General features: G+C 42.1%; 3 protein-coding genes and 1 non-coding gene across 5 annotated transcripts; 1 reads left to right on the top strand and 3 right to left on the bottom strand.

Annotated features, from left to right (window-relative positions):
- Window positions 1–366: 366 nt before the first annotated feature.
- On the bottom strand, window positions 367–4234 carry LOC122047219 (E3 ubiquitin-protein ligase KEG-like). Of its 2 annotated transcripts, XM_042608352.1 has the most exons (5): window positions 3991–4234; window positions 2326–2732; window positions 2145–2236; window positions 1592–2065; window positions 367–1434 (listed from the first exon to the last, which is right to left on the bottom strand). In XM_042608352.1, the coding sequence occupies exons 2-5, from the start codon at window positions 2692–2694 to the stop codon at window positions 480–482; spliced, it is 1890 nt and encodes a 629-aa protein (XP_042464286.1). In that variant the 5' UTR covers window positions 2695–2732; window positions 3991–4234; the 3' UTR covers window positions 367–479. The 2 variants fall into 2 exon arrangements, with proteins under 2 accessions (XP_042464286.1, XP_042464285.1); XM_042608351.1 differs by having other exon boundaries at window positions 2326–4234.
- Window positions 4235–5274: 1040 nt separating this feature from the next.
- LOC122047218 (syntaxin-124-like) lies at window positions 5275–6635 on the top strand. The gene has a single exon (XM_042608350.1). The coding sequence runs from the start codon at window positions 5687–5689 to the stop codon at window positions 6611–6613; it is 927 nt and encodes a 308-aa protein (XP_042464284.1). The 5' UTR covers window positions 5275–5686; the 3' UTR covers window positions 6614–6635.
- Window positions 6636–6705: 70 nt separating this feature from the next.
- Window positions 6706–10034, bottom strand: LOC122047216 (probable phytol kinase, chloroplastic). The gene is made up of 6 exons (XM_042608349.1): window positions 9581–10034; window positions 7673–7740; window positions 7466–7597; window positions 7275–7390; window positions 7067–7181; window positions 6706–6995 (listed from the first exon to the last, which is right to left on the bottom strand). The coding sequence occupies exons 1-6, from the start codon at window positions 9926–9928 to the stop codon at window positions 6809–6811; spliced, it is 966 nt and encodes a 321-aa protein (XP_042464283.1). The 5' UTR covers window positions 9929–10034; the 3' UTR covers window positions 6706–6808.
- A 10496-nt stretch (window positions 10035–20530) lies between these two features.
- LOC122049791 lies at window positions 20531–20636 on the bottom strand. Its single transcript, XR_006131048.1, has one exon. It is a non-coding gene; the product is annotated as a small nucleolar RNA R71 (small nucleolar RNA).
- Window positions 20637–22619: the final 1983 nt, after the last annotated feature.

The raw sequence follows: 22619 nt of genomic DNA, 5'->3' as shown, positions 1-22619 counted from the left end.
AGGCTAGCGGTTTTTAACATGTTAAGGAGAACTAGTTTGCATGACATCATTTATACTGTTTGATGTGATAATAGAAAAAAAACATTTTTATTTCGTTTCTAGATTATATAAGTAAGGTAAATTATAGAGTCAATTTATAATTAATTTTTAAGTTGGTTAAAAATGAGAGGATTCACAGGATCAGTTTATAATTGATTTTTAAGTTGGCTAAAGATGGGAGGATTTTTTTTTTTCAACTAGACTAGTGGCTCGATCAGTTTAGCCCTAAATCAATCCTTGAAACACTTTCCAAAGATCTGCTATACATGAAATTAAGTATCCAAAGGCAAAGAGATGCATAATAAGTACCAAGAAATGCACAAGCAATTAGAGTTTAAACCAACATTAGATGAAAATAATCTATGAACTGTATTTATATACATTTATTTATGTCTTCCCTAGTCGACCGACAAGTTGATCTTGAAGAAGTTGGATTGTTCTTATCGAGTAGCATTAGTTCCGTCTCCAAAGAATATATTTGAGACTAAAGGAGGAACCCATGCTGGATTAGCAATATTAGGTTCCTCTATCTGCTGTTGGTCCGCAACTTGCCCTGAGAGATCAACAAATGTACCAGTCTTCTTCCCCCGTGACTTGCCTGTGCTTTTTATGATGACCGTCCCCAGTTTCAGTGCTGCCAACAACCCGAAGGTGATAGCTAATGGCCTCACGGCCCAATGAAAGTCTTCGAGATGCTGATATTTCTTCACTAACCCCTCACATTTCTTGAAGTTTACTACTTCCACTTCCGAAGGGTCGGCAAAGTAGCTGTTAGCTTCTCCAAAGCTAAACCTGCCTGGGAATTTAACTACTACGCATCCATTTGGACGAATTTCAGATATTCTACCGATTGCCCATTCTAATCCAGGATTGCACGGCCACTCGAACCTCGGTGTGGAGATGCTTGATTTCACTTTCAGAAATTGGCCAATACAATATGATTCTGCGATTTGAAGTTCCGAATAATGGCCATTCCAAAGAGTTTCTATCCCGATGAAACCAACAGTTACCTTTCCATCACGCTCTATGCTATGAAGGATGCCCACCGGCGAGCCCTTCTTGTCCTCATTACTCGTCCGTACCCAATCACCAACAACAAAGCCGTAGGTCACCCGCTCTACCGTAGAACTGTGCACTCTCAAAGGATTGTGAAGTCCGTGGACCCGAACAAGAATGTAGCCATCACTATGCTCCTCGCTTTCCTTCCCAACAATGATACCCTCTGGGATCTCCATGCTCTCTGAATTGCACGAGTTCCTTGGCTTCCGAGAGCGGACAATATCGCCAACCTGAAGTTGGTCCTTCAAGAGTGCCCAACCGGTGAAACTAACACGACTTGTTTTTTCAGCCGTCTGATAGCCAACATTGCTTTCGCTATAATCACCATCCGGGAAACTGAAAAAAATAATAAAAGTAGAGGTTACATATTCAGTAGTCACATTGCGAGTGAAAAAGTTCTCTCTATATTGTACTGAAAAAAGCATGCTCTTAAGTAAAAAAAAAGAGAAGAAGAAATAACAATAGAGGGGAATCAAATAGTCGCGGAGAATACCTTTCAAATATGCGGAGAATATCTTTCACCAAAGGACGATCTCTGAAATCATATTCGAAGCATCCATGAAGAATACCTTCCAATTCAGGAGGTAGCCCGCTTGGAATTTTTGGCTTTTCTTTCCTTCGTACCACTAGTTGGTAGATTTCATCAGGAGACCTACTGCACCAAGGTTGTACTCCGCTTAGCATCTCCACGATGCTACACCCAAGTCCCCATGAATCAGTTTCAAATGAGATGGGACCATTGATGCTTGGTTCCCATTGCTCAGGAGCCATGTAGTTTGGAGTACCAAGTCTCTGAATTAGGTCTGAAGATGGTAATGAAAGTCCATACATTCCGTGTGGAATCCCAAAATCTCCGATCACGGCCTGATCATTCTTGTCAAGAAGGAAATTGCAAGGCTTAAGATTGAGTAGCAGAATCCCATTTCCATGAAGTTTCAGGATGCCTCGAGCCAAATCAACAATATACCTGTAATTTTGAGCAAATGAAAGGAACTCCCAAACTTAAAAGTCATTGAGAAAACAATACTCTTTCCCAAACAATATACCTTTTGACATGTGATAGTGAAATTCTTCCGCCTTTTTGACGAGCCATCTTGTCACCAATTGATCCCTCGTAATATTTCATGATAATGCAAACCTGTAATCATAAAACATGCTGCTGGTGATCTCACGATAGCTACGGAAAACTACTGAAGTTCACAGTTCAAACACTTCCATATGACTTACTCTTCCATTCTGAATCGTAACACCTTCAAGATGGCAAACAGTATCCATCCCTCGACACTTTGTGTACAGTTCCTCAAACTTGGCCAAACAGATCGGTATTTGATCGTCCTTGATAGGATATAGCATTTTCACTGCAACTTCATGATAATGATCGTAATCATTACTGTGTTGGTGCTGAGTAGCTATCCAGACATCACCGTATGGGCCACGCCCTATCCTATGCTTAAGTTTTATGACACTTGGATCGATCCATATGTTATTCTGAGCTGTCATAGATATATCTACAGGCCGTAGCTCATATTGATCTCTTTCGAGTAGTATGTACTCAGATGATTCAGAAGGTTCTGATGAAGCAGCTAGTCCAGACATTTTCTTATCCAAATAAACCAAAAATATATATTTTCGACCTGACCACATGACCATATATTCCAGAGAAATTCTCAAATAAATGCAAAATGTAAAACATGTGACAACAAGCCTATCTAACAATAATCATGAATAACTAAAAGTTTGCACTATTGCATCCCGAAGTACAATAATTGCAAAATTTAATCACTACAAACTACTGATTAGGAAGAGAGAATCATTAACATTGCAGAACTATAGATAGAACTTGAATGAAGAGTTCAATGTGTGTTCAAAGAAATACATGAAGTTCCAAAGACACTTAAATCTAGATCAGTCAGTAACAGAAGCTCAACCGTTTGGAAAACACTGTTAAATGGGTTTTATAATACAAATTGAATATAGAAGAGCGGTAAAATTTTAAAAGTTTTTACCTGGTCAGCACAATCAAAAAGTTTTATAGGTGATATAAGCAACAATAGGGCATCAGCCGATACACCATCTCAGCCAATGCCAGAAAGCTATCCAATTGTTAACTAGTAAAAGAAAACATATAATGCAAGCATGTTATGTGCAGGATCACTAATAAACATGCTATGAGTATCCAAAGGAATAAACCGTAATGGGTGAGACCCTGCTTCGTTAATTCTTCCAAAATCAGATCATGTCAATGTTAATGAAATATAGAATATTGATGCAGCAACCAAATTTTTAGCCTATGGTCTGGCCTCAGATAAACACCAAATCACACAATTTCTAATTTAATAATTACTTTGAAGTAGATGCAAAGGGACATGGTTGTTTGTCTTGACTACACCAACAAACACTGAAATATCCAGTTTTTCTTGGAATTCAATCCTGTGCTTTGACACCACTTCCACCCTTCTCCTCAAAAGGAAAAACTTAATAATATTTAATCAAGATATCACTCCCACTCCCTAATCAAAGTCACCATACTTTGGCCAATAGTAGTCAAAGTTTGTCCTTGCAACAACCAACAAAACTAAGAAAACCTATTAGAACACAACAATTTCCTAACACATGGTAACTTGATGTCAATGGACAAACTATTCCCAATCAAACTACAACCGGTTGTCCACTAAACTCTACACTAGAAAAATGAAATAAAGGGATACAGACCCTATCAAAATCAGAACTTTAGGTCAAAAGTAATTCAATCCACTAAATAAACCTCTTTCCATCGAAAAAGAACTTCAAACACAAGAACAACATATTGATGCATCCAACTCAAGGGTAAAAATTGACAGATACAAGCAAAAAAAAACGAAATTTTACAGATACCCGAACCAATTGTCTTACCTGAAGATTCCCCAAACCCCTACCGAGTGATGTCGACGAATTGATAAAAGAAAATAGATTATATGGAAAATAGCAGGACGATTCAAAAAGGAGAACAAGAAGAATCGGCCAACGATAGCCGATCCTGGAGGAGGAAAGGAGAGGATTTGGGAGAATCCAAGAAGAAGTCTTGCAGGAGAAGGCAGAGAGAGAAGTAGCGTTTTACGGAAAACTGCAACTGCAATATCAAGGCGAGGTGGAGAAAGCACAGAGCATCACTTGTTCCAGATTTTATCTGAACAAGATTGCACTGTTGCTACTTACAATTTAAATTTTGAGGGTAATTGATTTCGAGCAATGTGTATGAACGGTCTGAGATTGAGTTGTATCACAAAGTGCAGAAAAGCACGACAATTTACGGATTTGATACATGGGTGAAGATTTAAATTACACGCACTTGGTCTTTTTACCGTGAATACCAATCTTTGATTGGAGATATTGTGAGCTTTCAAATATAGAAAGGGGTTGAATTTTGAGTAAGACATTAAATTATTATTTTTTATTTGGATTTTATAAGATAGGATCCTTTACGGGAGGAGGATTTTGTAGGAATTCATTGATTTTGTTTTTGGTGTAATTATTATGGCTACAAAATAAATAAAATAAAAAAGTGTTAATTTGAAGAGCAATTTATTACTCAACGTATTTAAAGAGACTAATTTTAAAAATTCATTTACAAATAAAACAAAAAATGCATATATATTTAAGTTTCCTTTAAAAAAAAGAAAGAATTATATTTTGTATCTGTTTTCCCTTCAACTAAGCAACTAAAACAATATTTATTCGTTTGATGATGATAGCAATTAGGAAATGCGAAGAACTATATATATATATATATAGTTAAAAAATTTTAAAAAAGGGAGATCTGCCAAGTCAAAATTTGTTCACAAAGCTTTCTCTACGGGACTTTTCTACATTTTCTGAAAAATGTTCTCGTATTTTTTTCCCATGATAAGAATGCTTTAAATAAACTATTCGTATTTGACTATATTTGTGCTGAGAGGCATGTACAATCAGATATGACAATATCAATTTATGAATTTTGATTGAGTAGACTTTTGAATGAATTCGATTAGAAAATTAATATTAGTTTTTTAAAATATCACTTCTTTGTGTTCTTTAAAGTCTAATGGCTAAAAGTGATTACTATTAGATAAAATTTCCCAAATTATTATATATACTTCTCTTTTTTTAATGAGAAAATATGTTGAAATTCCAAGCGTTATATTGTAATATGTTGAAGTGCCAAGGGGCGGTCCATAAATCTGAGAGCGCACCACTTAAACCGACCGTCGGTTGGATTGGGTTGGGTTCAACGAGACGATCCGACCGAAGATTCACCAAATCCAACCGCGAGATTTAAGATTTCCCTGAGAGGATCACGACCGCCAAGGAAGGCAGTCCAACGACAATTTTGAAAATCTCGCTATTTTTGGATGGTTGATGTTTATGGATCATCGAGGCATTCTCTTCTTCCTCTGTTTCAATTCCTCACCTGAATTCTTCTTCTTGGCCTCGTTCGTGTCGATTCCGGATCGAGGCCTCTCATTCCATTTATCTCTCCGGTCGCTCTTGTGTTCCAATCCATTGTCGGCCGCCCGGCCGGATTAAGTAGACGTTGGAGCTGAGGAAGCGTGCGAAGTGAGTTTGAGCGAAGATGAACGACCTTCTGTCGACGACGTCCTTCAAGAAGTACACGAACCTGCGGGAGCAGGTGCAGATGGACCAGGTGGAAGCGGGCATGGAGGCGGCGGAGGCGGGTGCCAACCTGACCTCGTTCTTCCAGGAAGTGGAGGGCGTCAAGAAGGACCTGCGTGGCCTGGAGGCACTGTACCGGCGACTGCAGGAGGCCAACGAGGAGAGCAAGACGGCGCACAGCGCGAAGGCCATGAAGGAGGTGCGCGCGCGGATGGACGCGGACACCGGGCAAGTGCTCCGGGCGGCCAAGGCGGTGAAAGCGAAGCTGGAGGCGCTGGAGAAGTCGAACGCGCAGCACCGGTTGGTGCCCGGCTGCGGGCCGGGGTCCTCCGCCGACCGGACGCGGACGTCGGTGGTCGTCGGGCTCGGTTCCAAGCTCAAGGACCTGATGGACAGCTTCCAGGGCCTGCGCGCCCGCATCGCCGCCGAGTACAAGGAAACCGTCGGGCGGCGGTACTTCACCGTGACGGGGCAGCAGCCCGACGAGGAGACGGTGGAGAACCTCATCTCCTCCGGCGCGAGCGAGACGTTCCTGCAGAAGGCGATCCAGGAGCAGGGCCGCGGGCAGGTGATGGACACCATCTCGGAGATCCAGGAGCGGCACGACGCCGTCAAGGAGATCGAGCGCAGCCTGCTCGACCTGCACCAAGTCTTCCTCGACATGGCGGCGCTGGTGGAGGCGCAGGGCCACCAGCTCAACGACATCGAGAGCCACGTCGCCCACGCCAGCTCCTTCGTCCGGAGGGGCACGGTGGAACTCGAGACGGCCAGGGAATACCAGCAGAGCTCCCGCAAGTGGGTCTGCATCGGCATCATCGCGGCCGTCGTCCTCATCATCATCCTCTTGCTCCCGCTTCTGCCCACCATTCTTACCCTGCTTAGATAGATCCATAGACAATGATTTAAACCAAGCCAGCTCTGTTTAACATACTGTATATTTAACTCAATTTTGAGCAAATGATCTATATAATTAAATCATTTGACATTGTAAACTAAAAATATTAATATATTTTAACTAAAATTCAAATTTTTCTTTACAATCTCATCTAGCCATGTTCAAACACACAGATTACGGATGAGTTCATGGTCCAAAAAGAAGGAGAGCAGACAACATGCTTGTTAGCGGAACAGAGATATTGTCGTCGACGACATGGCTAATGGGAAGAGACTCCACCACTGTGGCTGCTAGAGAGATCAATGCGACTCTCGCTACCATCTCCGGCTGATCAAAATGGAAGTATCCGAAAGCTGAGAAGTAGTAGAGCATCCTACAATTTGGAAGTCAGATGTCAATAACTGGAAGATCTGTAAAATGTGTTAGGAGTCGATATCGACCAACCCGACAGAGATGAGGAAGCCAAATGCAAACATGGAAATGCTTCCGGCCCAGCTTTTCTCCTGATTATAAGGAAGCTTGGTCGTGCCGTACCTTCTGCCGACTATATCGGCAAACCCTGCAGATAGAAGTGATGCATAAGCTTGTTTGGACACCAATCTGATGGGAAACTGAAGAGTTGAAGAGGAACTAAGGAGGACCGGGGAATTACCATCACCGCCGCTCATCATTGCCAACGATACAATTCCAACGGGAGAATCACGCCAAAACACAAGAACACAGAGCAACAGTATGATGACGAAATACAGTGGGCCTCGGAGCAATTCTCTGCAAAGAATTGCCTGTGAATGAGGTGGAGGTTGCAATCAACGACAAGAACAATATACAATGTCAGTAGGTTACTCTGGTTTTCCTTCCCTCGAGATGGACTTAACTAGACTTTCATCAGTGAAAATTCTGAGGCCGTAGCTTAATAGCCTAATGCAGTTCAAAAAAGGAACAACTGCAGCAAAATATCGTGCTGCTGCTGATGTGCTGTGTCGATCAATTTCAAGCCATCAGACTTGTCATGAAAATTTAAGATATTAGGGAAATGAGACCGGGTTTTACCTGAAAAATGGCCAAGTGGACATGTATAGGAGCCCAGACAATACATGAACGATCTTCCTGCTCAAGCTCTGTGACAGTTACAAGAATCAGATACTTTCTGACATGAACAAGTATGGTTTTAACACAGGTGCCTATTTTACTAGGTTGCAGAAACAATTTCTCTCTCATTTCTTGCTCATCCAGTGTCTTGTAGCATTAGTTTCTGTGAGATAAATTGCAAGTTCGATTCTTTTTCTTCTGTTCAAGCTGGAAAAGTTAACATGATAATAAACAGTTGACAAATAGCCGTGGTGAAATTCAGTATTTATGTCAAAAGATGGTTTTAGCTAGGAAACAGAAATCCAAGTATCGGTCATGAAGGTAGAAGTTGAAAGTTACTTGAACCAAACATGGCATCTTTTTATCAGTCAGAATCATAGAGAAAACAAGAAGTTTCACAGACAAAGCTGCACCGATAAGGCGATAACAAGCCTCAGAGTCTCCATACAAATTCAAATCAAGTCAATTGCAATATAATTATCCAAACTCTATCTGTTGAAATTCTGCAAACTGAATTGCTCACAACTCAAATTCTTAGAAAATAAAACCAAATCAAACTAACATGAAGATATAATTCACATTGATCCAGATTAGCAATACTATTATTCTTTGTAAAACAACATTCGCATATTTGAAAGTAATATTATTATATAATAGAAGTATCAAATTAGTTAAAAACTATAAACCTCATTTTCGATTCAATTCCATTCCATTAGTCTTGAATTAAAGAATAAAAACAAAGAAAAACTGCATTTATATCTGCCCGAGCTAAATTGAACTAAACAGACAAATAGATGAATTGACTTGACAAATAGGAATGTTGTTTCAATTCAATCAAAAATGAACACTCCATTCCTAGGGAGTTAAACTGTGGTGTAGCAAGAAAAGAAAAATAAGTAATTTTAAATATATCTCAGGTCCAAACTAAATATTAGCCAACTCCACCTAATGGGATAAGACTTTGTCGTCGTCGTTGTTGTTCGAAAGAAGATTGCGTATAAGGCGCCACCATGTAAATGCCCTTAGTTCTTAAAATGAGGCAACATGAGCACATCAGGAAAAATGCTGATTTTCCAAAGAATGATTACATATATAGAAAGATTCAAATCACTAAAATTTACCTATCTTGCATATTCACTCTTCTATTTGTCAACTTATGAAACAGGTTCTTAACAAAACACACTTATAAGATAGGCTAATAACTTGAACATTTCTTGAAAATGTTTATTCTGCAAAAGATCCTTCCAATAGTAACTTGCAAAATATAGAGACAAATTTAGGCCATTGGTCATGACCATCCATAGACTACCAAAGGAACTACCTAGCATTCACTTATTCACGTGGAAAAGCTATTTGCAAGCAAGTTTGAATTCAGAAGCTGAGGAGGTTGCTAAAATTAACTAGATCAAAAGAGCTTCTTACAAATAGGGGGAAAAAAATAGTCCCATGAAACAGAAAGAAACTACTAAACCTGAACTTACAGTCTGAGCAATGTTATTTCAACAAAGAGTTCTATCATGTCAATGCTGTCTGACTAGATTTGAGCTTATAAGCACGCATCATGCTCAAAAACTTATTCCTAAGAGAAAGATGGGAGGATAGATCTGTTGTTTTATGATGAAAAGTCAGTCCTAGCCCACAGCATAAATGAAAATTCCAAAATCCAAGGGAACTGCAAGACATATGTAGGGCAATGAACAAGATATGAAATATAAAGAATTTGACAATCTTTCATGAGGTGAACAAAACGGACAACTAATTTCAGAATTAACACACAAAGATCAAGCAATCGAGTACTTAAGCAACGATCACAGGAAGAGAGTTTCTAGCTACAATCCGAAACAATTTGCGCGAAAAGGAGCGAGTGACCTTTTGGATGAGGTTCCGCTCTGTTAGGGCATCGATGGAGCGCACGAGGGAGTAAGCGCCGGAGAAGGAGAAGATCGTGGCAGCGGCGTCCTGAAGCAGCGCTCGGGCGACCGCTCGGCCTCGAAGGCGCAGGTGAGTGGGGGAGGAGAGCGGCGGCGGGGAGGCGACGAGAGTGAAGCTTCTGGGGAAAGGGGATGGCCAAGCGGAGTTGGAAAGGGCCAAGGGAAGCCCAGCCGGGGAAAGGGTCCATACACGCCGCATCCTCCCGGCCATGGAGGAGGAGGAGGAGGAGGAGGAGGAGGAGGAAAATACGGCGGTGGCGGCGCTCCGGAACGCTGCTCCTCCCATGCGGCGCGGCCGGGCAGTTCGTCGAACACTGGAGCTACAAGAACAGCGGAGCAGCGGGCGCTGGGGCCGAAGCGGCACGCACGCATCGCAAAGCCTCAATCATAGGGCCAGGCTATTCCCAAATCAACAATCAACGGTCTAAAATTCGTGCTTCAAAAATATTTCTTCCTTACAGACAGCCACCAAAAAGATTTATCCAAAAAATGGAAAACAAGTCCACACCATAATAGATATACCACATTCATTTTCTAATACCCTAAAAAAATTAAACATGACTTAAATTAAATAAATATATTTGTTCATCATAAAATCTTTTATTGTAAAAAATAAAAATAGTATTATAATTTAATTCATTTTTTTAGGAATTGATCTAAAATATGTATTTAATTTTATTAATCCACAGTTTAAATAATCCTAAAAAAATATAGTACTAAATTAATTAATTATATATATATATATATATATATATATATATATTTTCGTTTTATCATAAGGAGATATATATACTCTTTTTATCTCTCCTTATATTTCTTTTATTTAGTGTTACCAAGTCATATGCTTTTATTGGTGTCATGTAGTTATGTAGTTGATCCTATCCGAAAGTCGAATAGATGAAAAGTTAGAGATGTCACTGTACCACTGATTGTATATAGACTTCGCTCGAACATGCAACACAGATGATGTTAGTGCCGAGCCAGGGAAGGGGTCCCCGGCGCTGTCCCTCCGACGCTCAAGTCAGTTACTGATGACGAAATATAAGGCGGAGCAATAAGAAGACTGTTGCATAAATAGTGAATATCACATGTATCGCGTACCTCTGCCGATACTTGGACTCCCGTTTATATAGAGTTCCTGTAGCGCATGTGCATGATCCCCGAGGCGAGCACGCTTCCCCAAGTTTTCCTTGAAAAGCCTTGTCAGTAAAATGTCCTTAACACAGTACCTTAACGGGCCGAGCATATCTCTGAAGTGATAGTGGAAGCTTCCGTCGTACGATCTTTTGGCGGTCCATGCCCAGTGTCGGCGGTACCAACTCCCAAAAGGATGTCGATGGATATTAGAGGGAGCATACTGCTAGGCCGAGCGAGTTGGTGGCTCGGTCGAAATTTCGCCGCTATGGTGTCCCGTCCGGTCGGCCAGAACCTCGCTATTCCTTAGTGTGTGTCCATTCGACCGAAGGTCCACTTTGCCACTGCCGAGACCTGTTGCCAGGTCGAGCGGGGTAGCCGCTCGGCCGAAGTTGAACTCTGCCCATATCAAGCTCTACTGTCTGGCAGAGCGGGGTAGCCGCTCGACTCGGCTTCTGCACATCGTCTCCTCTGAGCGTCGGTCGTTTGTCTTCTCCCCTTATCGAATGGGGCAGTAGATCGGAATCTTTTCCCTCTGGTCGGGGCATGGTTCGCCCGATCGGCCGTGGATATCCGAGCGTTAACCGCCTTGACTTTGACCTCTATCGTGGTCGCGGGGCGGGACCCCTCATCATCACCGCATCACATGCCTCCCCCTTAAGTCTAGTCAAAGGAGGTTGCAAGTCCGACTGACTGGACAAAATTGTCTATGAAGCTCGCCACTCAATCGACTGCTACACTCCTTGGTTCCTAATCGGGATAACGTGCCGCAATGGTCGACTCCGTGACTGCTCTCTGTCGGTCATCCTGTTGAATTTTGTCGTTCAACCGTAGGTCTGCTCCTTCAATCCGATCGGCACAATGAAAGTTTATACTTGTGAAATCTTTTCTTGGGCTATTTTGGGAGAGCACGAGTCAAGCTTATGTCACCCATATTTCTGGTAAATCGTGCAAATCTCTTCGCATTAAGGCTAAACGCGCCCCCATGCCTTCATTAAATGTCGACCCGTGGTGATGCGCCACGTGTCCTGCCCACTACCGCCGCACGCCTGACGTGATAGGCGGATATCCGCTGGTGATGTGATGTTTGACAGTTCAAATTCAACGGTCAGATCTCGGCCTGAGTTTCTGCGACATAGATTGAACGGCTCTGGTGGGGCGACCTCCAGGTTTATGAACCCGGGTTTGTCGCTGCCTTTGCGCACTCTCGCCTTTGTGCTCCGACGACTTCATCTCTGTTCTTTGGGTGATTTCATCTCTGTTCTCCGGCTATACTCCTCTTTTCCTACTCCTCTGACAACCTTTTTTCCAGTAAGCTTCCTTCTAATCGACTTTGTCTTCAAGTTTTTCGGCGTTTCTGTTTCGGGGATACTCTGCTAGTCGTCTTCTCCTTCGCATCCTTTCACTGTGCTTTTTGTGATGGCGAGTTCCTCACAGCCTCCCACCGGCATCCCTAGGCTCTGGTACACCTATATTGAGTCCTGGTTTGATGCAGGCGACGCTGAGAGTTTGACAGCCGCATTCGAGTTTCCACCTGATTATCAAGTTTTTCTTCCCTCTCATTCCGATCGACCAAATTCTCCGTCGCCCGACTGTCTCACCTTCTTTAGAGATCAATTTACCGCTGGTTTGTGGTTTCCCATTCATTCCTTTTTCCCCGCCGTTTGTAAATACTTTCACATCTCTCTTCACTAGTTAGTGTCGAACTCCTTTCAGCTGCTGTGCGGGGTCGTCGTTCTTTTCCGCTTGCACGACATTCCTCTTACCCCTCGGATCTTCCACTATTTATATTATCCAAAATTGTTCGAGCCGGGGACTTTCCTTTTCCAAGCCCGAGTGGGCTTGATTTTCTTTGACAAAATGCCGACCTCCAACAAGCATTGGAGGGAATATTTCTTTTTTGTACGTCTTTCCGAGCGGCCAGACTTCCCGACCCACTGGCAACTCGAAGTGGTGCCTCGGCCTCCCTTGAAACAGTACAAGAGACGATCAGACTATCTCAATGCCACTTTCATGCTGGCCGGTCAGAAGTATGACATCCACAAATTTCTGTTAGAGGGCGCCCTCTACATTTTTTAGCCTGAGTCTGATCCGCACCCGACTTCCGTCCAGCCTAGTTATGCAACTTCTTCAATTCTTCTTTTGATTCTAACTGAATTTTCTTTCTCTTTTGCAGCCGAAGTTATGCTACATGCACATTTGGCTGGCAAGGTGAAGCTTGCGGATGTCGCGATCAATGAAGGTGCTACAGAGGAGCTGCAGATCCGTGGCCTGCAGCCGGTTGGCTCCCAAGAAGATCCCCAAGAGAGCGAGGCGACTCCAGCCTTAGCGAGTGGTAGCTCACAACCTCCTTCTGAATGACTTCCTGTTGTTGAAGTTGAGGGGGCTTTGAGCTCAACCTGTAACGCCCGAAAATTCTCAAAACTGTTTTAGAAATATAGTATGATTTTTCTGGAATTTTTAGATATTTTTCCGGAATTTTCCGAGTAGCGGAAGTAGCAAAAATAAATATAAACGAAAACGGCCTAAGCGGGAATTGAACCCGAGACCTATGGTTTAAGGGATAATGTTAGTAACCAGTGAACCCAGCAGGGCCGTGCTGAGAGAAAGGAGAAACATCCATATTTATATTAGAGTTGGACCGGAATTACCACTTAATATAAATAGAAGGTTTAAGTGGGTTTGGTTTATTTTGCTTGGTTCGGCAAACTCCTCCCTCTCCAAACCCTCAACGCCGACGCCACCTCTCCCTCCTCCCCTCTCGGCGCCCAAGCCCCAAGGGCTCTCGGCTCATCTTCCGGCGACGACTCCAACACGAAAGAGGTTCTTCTCCGCGAGAGGAACGCGAAGACGTGAGCGGGTCGTCGAGAAGGTCATCTCCACCGGAATTCTAGCGAATAGAATTGTAAGGAATTTAGCGTACGAGGTAAGAAACCCCTCACCTGCGGTATAATAGCTCCGTTTGGTTTCCTACGCATTAGTTTTAGCTATATACAGGTTTTTTCGGCACATAGGGTATGTTTAAACCCTCCTCGAGGATTAGGGATCTAGTTGAACACCTCTAGACGGGCCGGACACGTTGTTCTCCTTTAGTTGGAGATTCTAGACGTTGTCGGGTGCCTAGAGGTGATCTCCCTATTAGAGGAGAGAGTTGGAGCACACCAAGTGTTCGGTAAAATGTTAGTATAGCTAAATACCACCTCAGTTATGTTTAATAGCTCAGTTAAATGCATTAGAGGCATTTAAACCAGCACATTAGTTTAGTTCAGTTTTATGGGACTACGGTCCAATGGGTGGGCTCCCACAGTCGCCTCTAGGTTCAGATAACCTAGCTCTAGGTTCAGATAACCTAGAAACAGCATGTTATATCAGTTAGCTATAGATATCAGTATTTTATTTTCAATGGCACTGTACTGGATTAGATATCCATTGGGTTGGACTCCCACAGTCGTCCCTAGGTTCAGATAGCCTAGACAACCCTGCTAAATTCGGGACTTGCAACCCCGGGTCTAGTAGGGATGCGCGCATAGCAAGTACAGTTGCCGGGCCCAACAACATGTTTAGTATTTTCACCTATTATGTATTAGTTTTCAAAACTCAAAATTAGTTATGTTAGTTGAGTTTGAATTCAGTACCAGTTTAGCTTCAGTTTAACTCTTCCTTGCTTATACATTATGATAGCTCATGTTCAGTTCTTGATTGCTATGCTTGTATGATCATATGCCATGTTTATATGTTTAGCCTAGTCAGTTTATTTCAAATAGCATGCTTTGAAAATCATATTGCATCGTCGCATGTTTTTGTGAGGTAGATGGTTTCTTACTAAGCTTGTTAGCTTACAGATACTACTTTTCTTATACTGCAGATAAAGGTAAAGGAAAAGTGGACCAGTAGCGGAGGCTGGAGGTCAATGCAGATGAGGATGTGTGTGTATGGAACTGGAATAAAAGATCTTAGGAAACTCTAGCAAGTGGTTTAAACATTTGAACCTTTCAGTGTTTTAGTATGTTGCATTTTAGTATGTTAGTTGCCATGAATTAACTAACCATGCACTTGATTATGCTAGAACACTTCTTTTATGATGTTAGAATGTTAATTGTCAGTGGTAGAGTGATTGCTAGACATTCTAGAACTTGTAATATGATTGAGGAACGAAACAGTGCTGAAATCAGAGCTTAACTGCAGAAATCAGAAACCCCAATCGATCGGTGGATCGATTGGGGGGTTCCAATCGATCAGCTGATCGATTGGGCAAATTGCTCCGCGAACAGTAGGTTTTTGGATCGATCAGCCGATCGATCCAGAAATCTCTGTCGCGAACAGAGAGCTCTGGGATCGATCACTGGATCGATTGACCAGTCTGGATCGATCAGCCGATCGATCCAAATTATTGCCCGAGCACAGTAGCGTGCTGGATCGATCACTGGATCGATCCAACTCTGGCTCCGCGTGCAGCAGCCGGCCGGATCGATCACTGGATCGATCCGATGTTCCAATCGATCAATGGATCGATCGGGAGGTCTGTTATCAGCGAGAAAATGTCTGGGTTCAGTTCTTTGACCATGGGAAAGGTAAACAAGTCATGAATAGTTCATTTACCTACCTTAGCACATGTAGAACCCAGAAAGGATGATAGTTAGAAAAATTTTAATTAGTACAGCTTCCGCACAGTATAGTTTAGCATAATTGTAGCGATCCGGCTCACAGCTTAGTAGTAGAAGTTGGGTCGTTACAGAGTGGTATCAGAGTAGTGTTCCATACTTCCTACACACACATCAGCATTGTACCTGCAGCTTCCAAGTAAGAATACCTCTACTCTCCTTATTGTTATTGCTTTCTAGTTACAGTTCATGTTTATATGCCTACTTCCTGCTAGTATGAGATAGTCTTTGAACATGATATCAGTAATTATATAACTGTGATAGTATTAGTTATACATATGTTCTCTGTGTCTTTAGAAATGGCACGAGGACGCCCAGCTAGAAGGACACTAGCTACTGAGCCCCAGCAAGAGGCAGGCAGTTCAGTGCCTCCTCCAGACCTTATAGCATTAGTGGCTCAGTTACAGCAGCAGCTAGTTGAACAGCAACAGGAAATAGCCACCTTAAAGGCTAATCAGCAGAGTACCCCCACAGTCACCCCGGAACCGAATCTGACGACTCCAGAAGTCTTAGAGGTTCCACCAGCTCATCCTACAGCGCCAACACCAGCACCAGTACCAGCACCAGCAGTCTCAGCAGCTGAGCCAAGAAAGGAAGCCTATCTGATCCAGTGGCAGCGAGTCAAGCCAGAGAACTTCTCAGGCACTAGTGAACCATGAGATGCACAAGCATGGTTCAAAATACTGGAGAGCACGATGGAGCTTTTGGACTGGCCGGAGCACGAGAAGGTGAAGTGTGCCTCCTTCTGCCTGACAGGAGACGCACGCATGTGGTGGGAAAGAATCAGAACGAAGCGCCCAGTGAACCAGATGACATGGGCTGACTTTGAGAAGGAATTCTTTGAGGAGTTCTTTCATATGCGGGTTACAAACCGTCACTATGACGAGTTTACTGAGTTTCGTCAGGGCAACCTATCAGTTGAGGAAGCCGTGAAGAAATTCAACAGGTTGGCTCGTCTGTGCCCAGAGCTAGTCAGCACAGAAAAGGAACGGATCAGGTTGATGCTCAAGATGCTGAGGCCAGAGATAGCAGTGAACGTGGCTGGTGGCATACATAGGCCACAAACTACAGAGGAGTTAGTGAGCAGTGCCTTGACCACAGAGCATTACCAGAACAGCATGAAGCAGCAGAGGCAAGTCTCCTCAGAGTCCAAGGGCCAAGGAAACTCTCACACTAAAAAACAGCAAGGCCACAACTCTAACTGGAAAGGGAACTCCAACAGCAAGCGCAAATCAGGGAGTGACTCAAAAGGAGGACCATCTAGCAAGCGACCCAGTTATCCAAAGTGTGCCACTTGCGGGAAATTCCACCCAGGGGTTTGTCGCAAGGGCACACGAGGATGCTTTGAATGTGGACAAGAAGGGCACATGGCCAAGCAGTGCCCGAACTTCCTCAGCCATCCAGTATGCAGGCCAGCCAGCTCAGTTACATCAGATGCAGGCCGCTCTAGAAGGTCCACTTATCAGCCAGGGCAGATTAGAAGCCCCTCCAGCTATGGCGAATGCGAGGATCTACTCGCTCACCAGAGAGGACGTAGCAAATGCCTCGACAGTTGTCACAGGTCAGATTAGCATTTTTCAGTATAGTGCTACTGTTCTATTTGATACTGGGGCAACCCATTCATATATAGCCAGGATGTTCTCTGAGAAATTAGAAATACCCCCAGAGGTACTCAGTGGTCAGTTTCTGACAACATTACCTTCGGGAGAAGTTATGGCATCAACGCACTGGCTCAGAGCAGTGCCAGTCATTATAGCAGACCGGGAACTCTTTTGTGATCTGGTCCTGCTGGAAATGACTGACTACGACGTCATCCTTGGAATGGACTTCCTGATCAGATACGGTGCTTCCATAGAGTGCCGTAAACAGAAAGTCGTATTCCAACCCGAAGCAGAAGCACAGTTCGAGTACATCGGAGAACCAAAGAGAAAAGCCAGAAAATTTCTCTCAGCTATGAAGGCACAGAAGTTGATGGATTCGGGATGTACGGGGTACCTAGCACAAGTAGTCAATACCAGCCAGGACAAGGACCAACAGCTAACAGGGGTCCGAGTTGTATGTGACTACCCAGCAGTCTTCCCTGAAGAGTTACCAGGCCTAGCACCAGTCAGGGAGATTGAACTTGAGATAGAGCTCTTCCCCGACACCAATCCTATTTCCAAAGCACCTTACCGCATGGCTCCAGCAGAACTGAAGGAACTTCATGAGCAACTACAGGAGCTGCTTGACAAGGGCTTCATACGCCCTAGTCACTCACCCTAGGGAGCGCCTGTACTGTTCGTGAAGAAGAAGGATGGAAGCATGCGACTATGCATAGACTACAGAGCACTGAATCAGGTCACGATCAAGAACAGGTATCCTCTTCCCAGAATAGATGACCTGTTCGACCAGTTAAAGGGAGCAGCAGTGTTCTCTAAGATTGACCTCAGATCAGGATATCACCAAGTCAGAGTCAAGGAGGGTGATATACCGAAGACAGCATTCAGGACCAGATACGGACATTACGAGTTCGTAGTCATGCCTTTTGGCGTGACAAATGCTCCAGCTACATTCATGGACCTCATGAACAGAGTATTCAGGGGGTATTTAGATCAGTTTGTTATTGTGTTTATCGATGACTGATGTGCGTAGATTATATACTCTTTTATGCATGTTTTTACGCACATTTACATACTTTGAGCATGCTTGATCTATGTATTTTTATACTTCCAGCTTTCCTTTTAGCATATTTACTCTTTTGGTTCGGAGATCTGCTTTTTATGCATTTACTGTACGCAGGAGTCGATTTGGTGAAGAATTTACATCTTTGGGCAAGCCTTGGAGGAAACAAAGGGAGAAAGCACCAGGCCGTGTACCTCACATGGCCCTGCACTGGTATGGAGCTCGGGCCGTGTGGAGTTTGGCACCAACAGAAGAGGAAGATGACATGGTCGTGTGAACCTCGCACGGCCGTGTCAAGATTTGGCAGAAGCCTTACATGGCCGTGTGGATCTACACTGCCGTGTGAGACTTCCAGAGACCACACGGCCGTGTAGCATTTTCAGAGAGCAGAGGGGTCCTGGCCGTGTGGAGTCACACGGCCGTGCAGCTTTGGCAGAGAGGGAACTGGACATGGCCGTGTGAATCTCACACGGCCGTGTCACGGGGCCGTGTGGCGCCCGAATCCCTCCTCTATTTAAATCCTCCTTCATGATTTGAAAGGGGATCTCTCCCCCTTTGGGAGAAAGCAAGATTTGGTGGTTTCCTCCCATTCTTGGGAGGATTTCTGGGCGATTCTAAGGGAGATCTCGACGATTTCGACTCCAGTGCGAGGATTGGATCCGAAGACAAGGCTTCTTCGTAGATAAGTTTTCTCTTTCCCCCTCTTCTTGTTTTCTTGGATTGGGGATTCAAGGAATGCTTGTAATCTCTATTTCTTCGGATTTTCTTCCTCGATTCATGGAGTAGATCTTGTGTTCTAGGATTAAGGGAGTATTTGTATGATGGATTAATGTAATCTCTTATGGATTTGCCATTTTCTTGTTTCAATGACATTATCTTGCTTGTATCAATTAGATCTTGAATGATTGATGGTGATTTGTGCTTAATTCTCATTCTTGATTGATTGTTTGGATTTCTTATGGACTTTGTAAAGATAAACTCTCACTCGATCATCCGAGGGATCCACGTGATAGGTGCAAGCCCGTGTAAGGACGTTTGAGAGAAAATCTTGAAGAGGAAATAGGGATATTCAAGAGAGTAGGATGGATTTTATGATTAGCTTCTTGTATCTTGATAGATTAATGAGTCGTGGGCTTCTACGTTGATATCCGAGGAAGGCATAGTAATAGGTGCACTTCTGTGTAAGGACAACATAGATACATGTCTAATTAATCCTATTTAGATACATTTCTCAGTCCTTAGCCGGTTGTCTATTACAAGAGGGAATCGACAACTTTCTACATGTTTGGCAATTGAGGGATAAGAATTGGTGAACCATTTACATTCAAGAAATCTTACAAAGAAACCGAAACTCCTAGAATCTTCCTTTATCATAACCCAAAACACTGAACTCTTGTTTGTTGATCTTTAATATTAGATTTGTTTACCTTTACTTTGCTTTTGAAACGATTGGATAGTTGTTTAGCTAATTCGCATTGAGACATTTCTAGTGCTTATTCCAGTCCCTTTGGATACGATAATCTTTTATATTACTTGCGACGTTTCCGTACACTTGCGGAGAGCGAACAAGTTTTTGGCGCCGTTGCCGGGGACTGCGCTATAACATTAGGAATTATCAATTGAGTTAGACTAAACATAATTTTTCTTTTTTTTTTCTTTTGATTTGCATAGTTATAACTAATTGTTAGAATTTTGTTTTCGTAAGTTTTTCCTTTCTTGAATAACATTCTTGACAACTCTTTTTGTTGGAATTCTAATTCTAATTCTAACTTTGCATTCTTGATTTCTAGTACTCTAATCTAACTTTTCTCTATTTTCTCTTTTGATCTTGTTTCTTTCTTCTTTTCTTTTGTAAACATATCTTGCAATTTTTAGCATATGAATTATTCTAGACATCTTTCTTTTTTCTTTTATCTTTTCTTTCTTGTTTTCATTATGCACTTTCTTTCTTGCAATTTAAATTCTGCATTTGCTTTCTTGCTTTTCATATTGCATTTTATTTCTTGTTTTTGATTCTTGATAATTTTCTTTTTCTTCTTGAATATCCATGAGCACTAACATGTCAAGCAGGACCATGAGAAATTTTTCTACACCCTTTTCTGCAAGATTTTTATCTCCCATTGTGCAACCTCAAATTGAAGTAGAAAGTTTCCAACTAGACCCAGAGATAATTTTCATGATACAAGGTCACAAATTTGGAGGAGAAGTATCAGAAAGTCCTTATCTGCATCTTGAAACATTTTTAGAGATTTGTGATTTGGTGAAATGTGAAGGAGTATCAGCAAATGCAGTTCGATTGATGACATTTCCTTTCAGTATCAAGGATAAAGCAAGGACTTGGCTATATTCTCTCTGTCCTCAAAGCATCACAAGTTGGGAACAATTGGAGAAGCAATTTCTGAATCATTTTTCCCCTCCAAGTAGAACGGTGTATATGAGAAATTGCATAACAAATTTTTCTCAGGCATATGGAGAATCATTATTTGAAGCATGGGATAGATTCAAGAGCCTTCAAAGACAGTGCCCTCATCATGGTTTTGAAAAATGGCTGATTTTGCACGTATTCTATGGGGGAATTTCTTTCTCAGACAAGACTTTATTGGATTCATCAGCTGGAGGTTCTTTTATGGACAAAAGTGTAGATGAAGCTTATTCGTTAATTGATCAAGTGACATTGAACCTCCATGAATGGTCGAACAAAAGTTTGATGGAATTTCCCTCAGATATTCAAGAAGTGCAAGCCATAAATGTAAGAGAGCCTGTCAAACAAAATGAAATTCGACCACCTAAAAATGTTGAAATTCACAAGTCACAGAGTGAGGAGTTCAAACATTTGGGGGCAAAGCTTGATAGTATTGTTTCAAAATGGTTTAAAGAAGATCCCCCTCCTACACAGTCAAGAAAAGTGTGATGATGTTGGGTTGAGAAGTGAAAAAAATCATGAAGAACTTCTGAAGAACGACATGTTTAGAATTGAGGAGAAGAATAATAGAAGATCACAAGAACTCAGTTCCATTTCTCTGGGAAGTTCCCAAAGGCCAGAAGTGCCTTTCCCTCAACGATTAATCACACCAACATTAGATAAGCAAGTTGGACCTCCTCCAAAAGCTCAAAGGGAATTTGGGAAAAAGGGAGTTCAGTCTTTCCCAGGACCTTCACTAAGGGTTCCTTTTCCACAAAGGTTAGTGGGGGTCAATGAAAATAAAGACTTCGGCAAATCCTGTGACACTAATATGGTTGAGTGTAGATTTTTGAATATATATGAAGATGAAGATTTTTCAGATGAGGATTTTATTGATAATGTAGTGGTAAATAAGTTTTCAGATCTATCTCAAAATTTTATAAGGTGTTATAGTGACATCGAATTTTCAGATGATGAATGTGATGTGGTAGATCAACTTAAAACTGCAAATGAAGTTATTGATCCTCTTGTTATTGATTCTCCTATTGAGGACATAGATGTTGGTTTATTTTTTGATGTATGTGTTGATGATGATGATATGGAAGAATGTGTAGGGAGCTGTGTTGTGGAAGCAGCATCTCAAGGATCACCACCTTTGTCAAGACAACCCTTAGAGGTTTTAAGAATTGATCATGTTGTGGAACAATGTGTAGGGACTTATACAGAGCTAGTAGAGTCTCGAGAATCACCATCATTGATATCATCAACACCTAAGCTAGAGCCAGAACCATCATTTGATTCAGAGGAAGTCACATCTACATGTTTAGAAATTTCAGGTATTTCTCAACAAAGTAAGGTTAGTATTTCTTGTGATCTTTTGGAAAACTTTATGGAGGTACCTATAATTGACTTTGTTGGATGTGATTCAGTTTTTATTACTTATTCATCTTATCTTGATATGGTTCTAGCTCTATACTATATAACATGCTTGTGGGAGATTTGTTTTTCTTTTGGATGTGCAGATTTCACATGGGCCAATAATTGGAAGCTCAATCTGAACCGTCTTCGACCGCCTGAAAAAATTTCCAAGAAGACGAAGATGGAGAGAGTTATACTTTACTTTGTAGCTCCTTTGATGAAAGCTCCCTCCATAATAAGAGACCTTGGTAGGAGGGTTCTAAAATATCTTACCCCTCCAAGAGCAAGATTTAGATGAATCTAATGAGGTGGTCGAGCTAATGACCTTAAACAAGCGCTTCTTGGGAGGCAACCCAAGTTCATTTTCCTTATTTTCTTTTATGTCTTTAGTTCTCTCTTTATAATAAACATGTATCCTCTACTTAATTTTTCTTGTCTACCTTATTGTTGTAGAATTCAAAGTTGTGGAGGAATGTGAGTATTGGATGGAGGAGTATCTTTAAAAACATGAACGTCAACCATTTGGAGCTCATCACTTGGTAACTTCTTTTAAAATCTCCTCCACATTGTTTTTAGTTTTCATTGGGACAATGAAAAGTTTAAGTCTGGGGGGTGTCATGTATTGTTTAGTTTGGTTTTCAGTTTTTAGTTTTTGATTAGTTTTTCATGTTGGTTCTTATTTTCATTGCTTGTTGCTTTAT

This window comes from Zingiber officinale, chromosome 2B (genome assembly GCF_018446385.1).
Source record: "Zingiber officinale cultivar Zhangliang chromosome 2B, Zo_v1.1, whole genome shotgun sequence".
NCBI classification, from domain to species: domain Eukaryota; kingdom Viridiplantae; phylum Streptophyta; class Magnoliopsida; order Zingiberales; family Zingiberaceae; genus Zingiber; species Zingiber officinale.
This window is presented reverse-complemented; position numbering and strand designations above follow the sequence as displayed.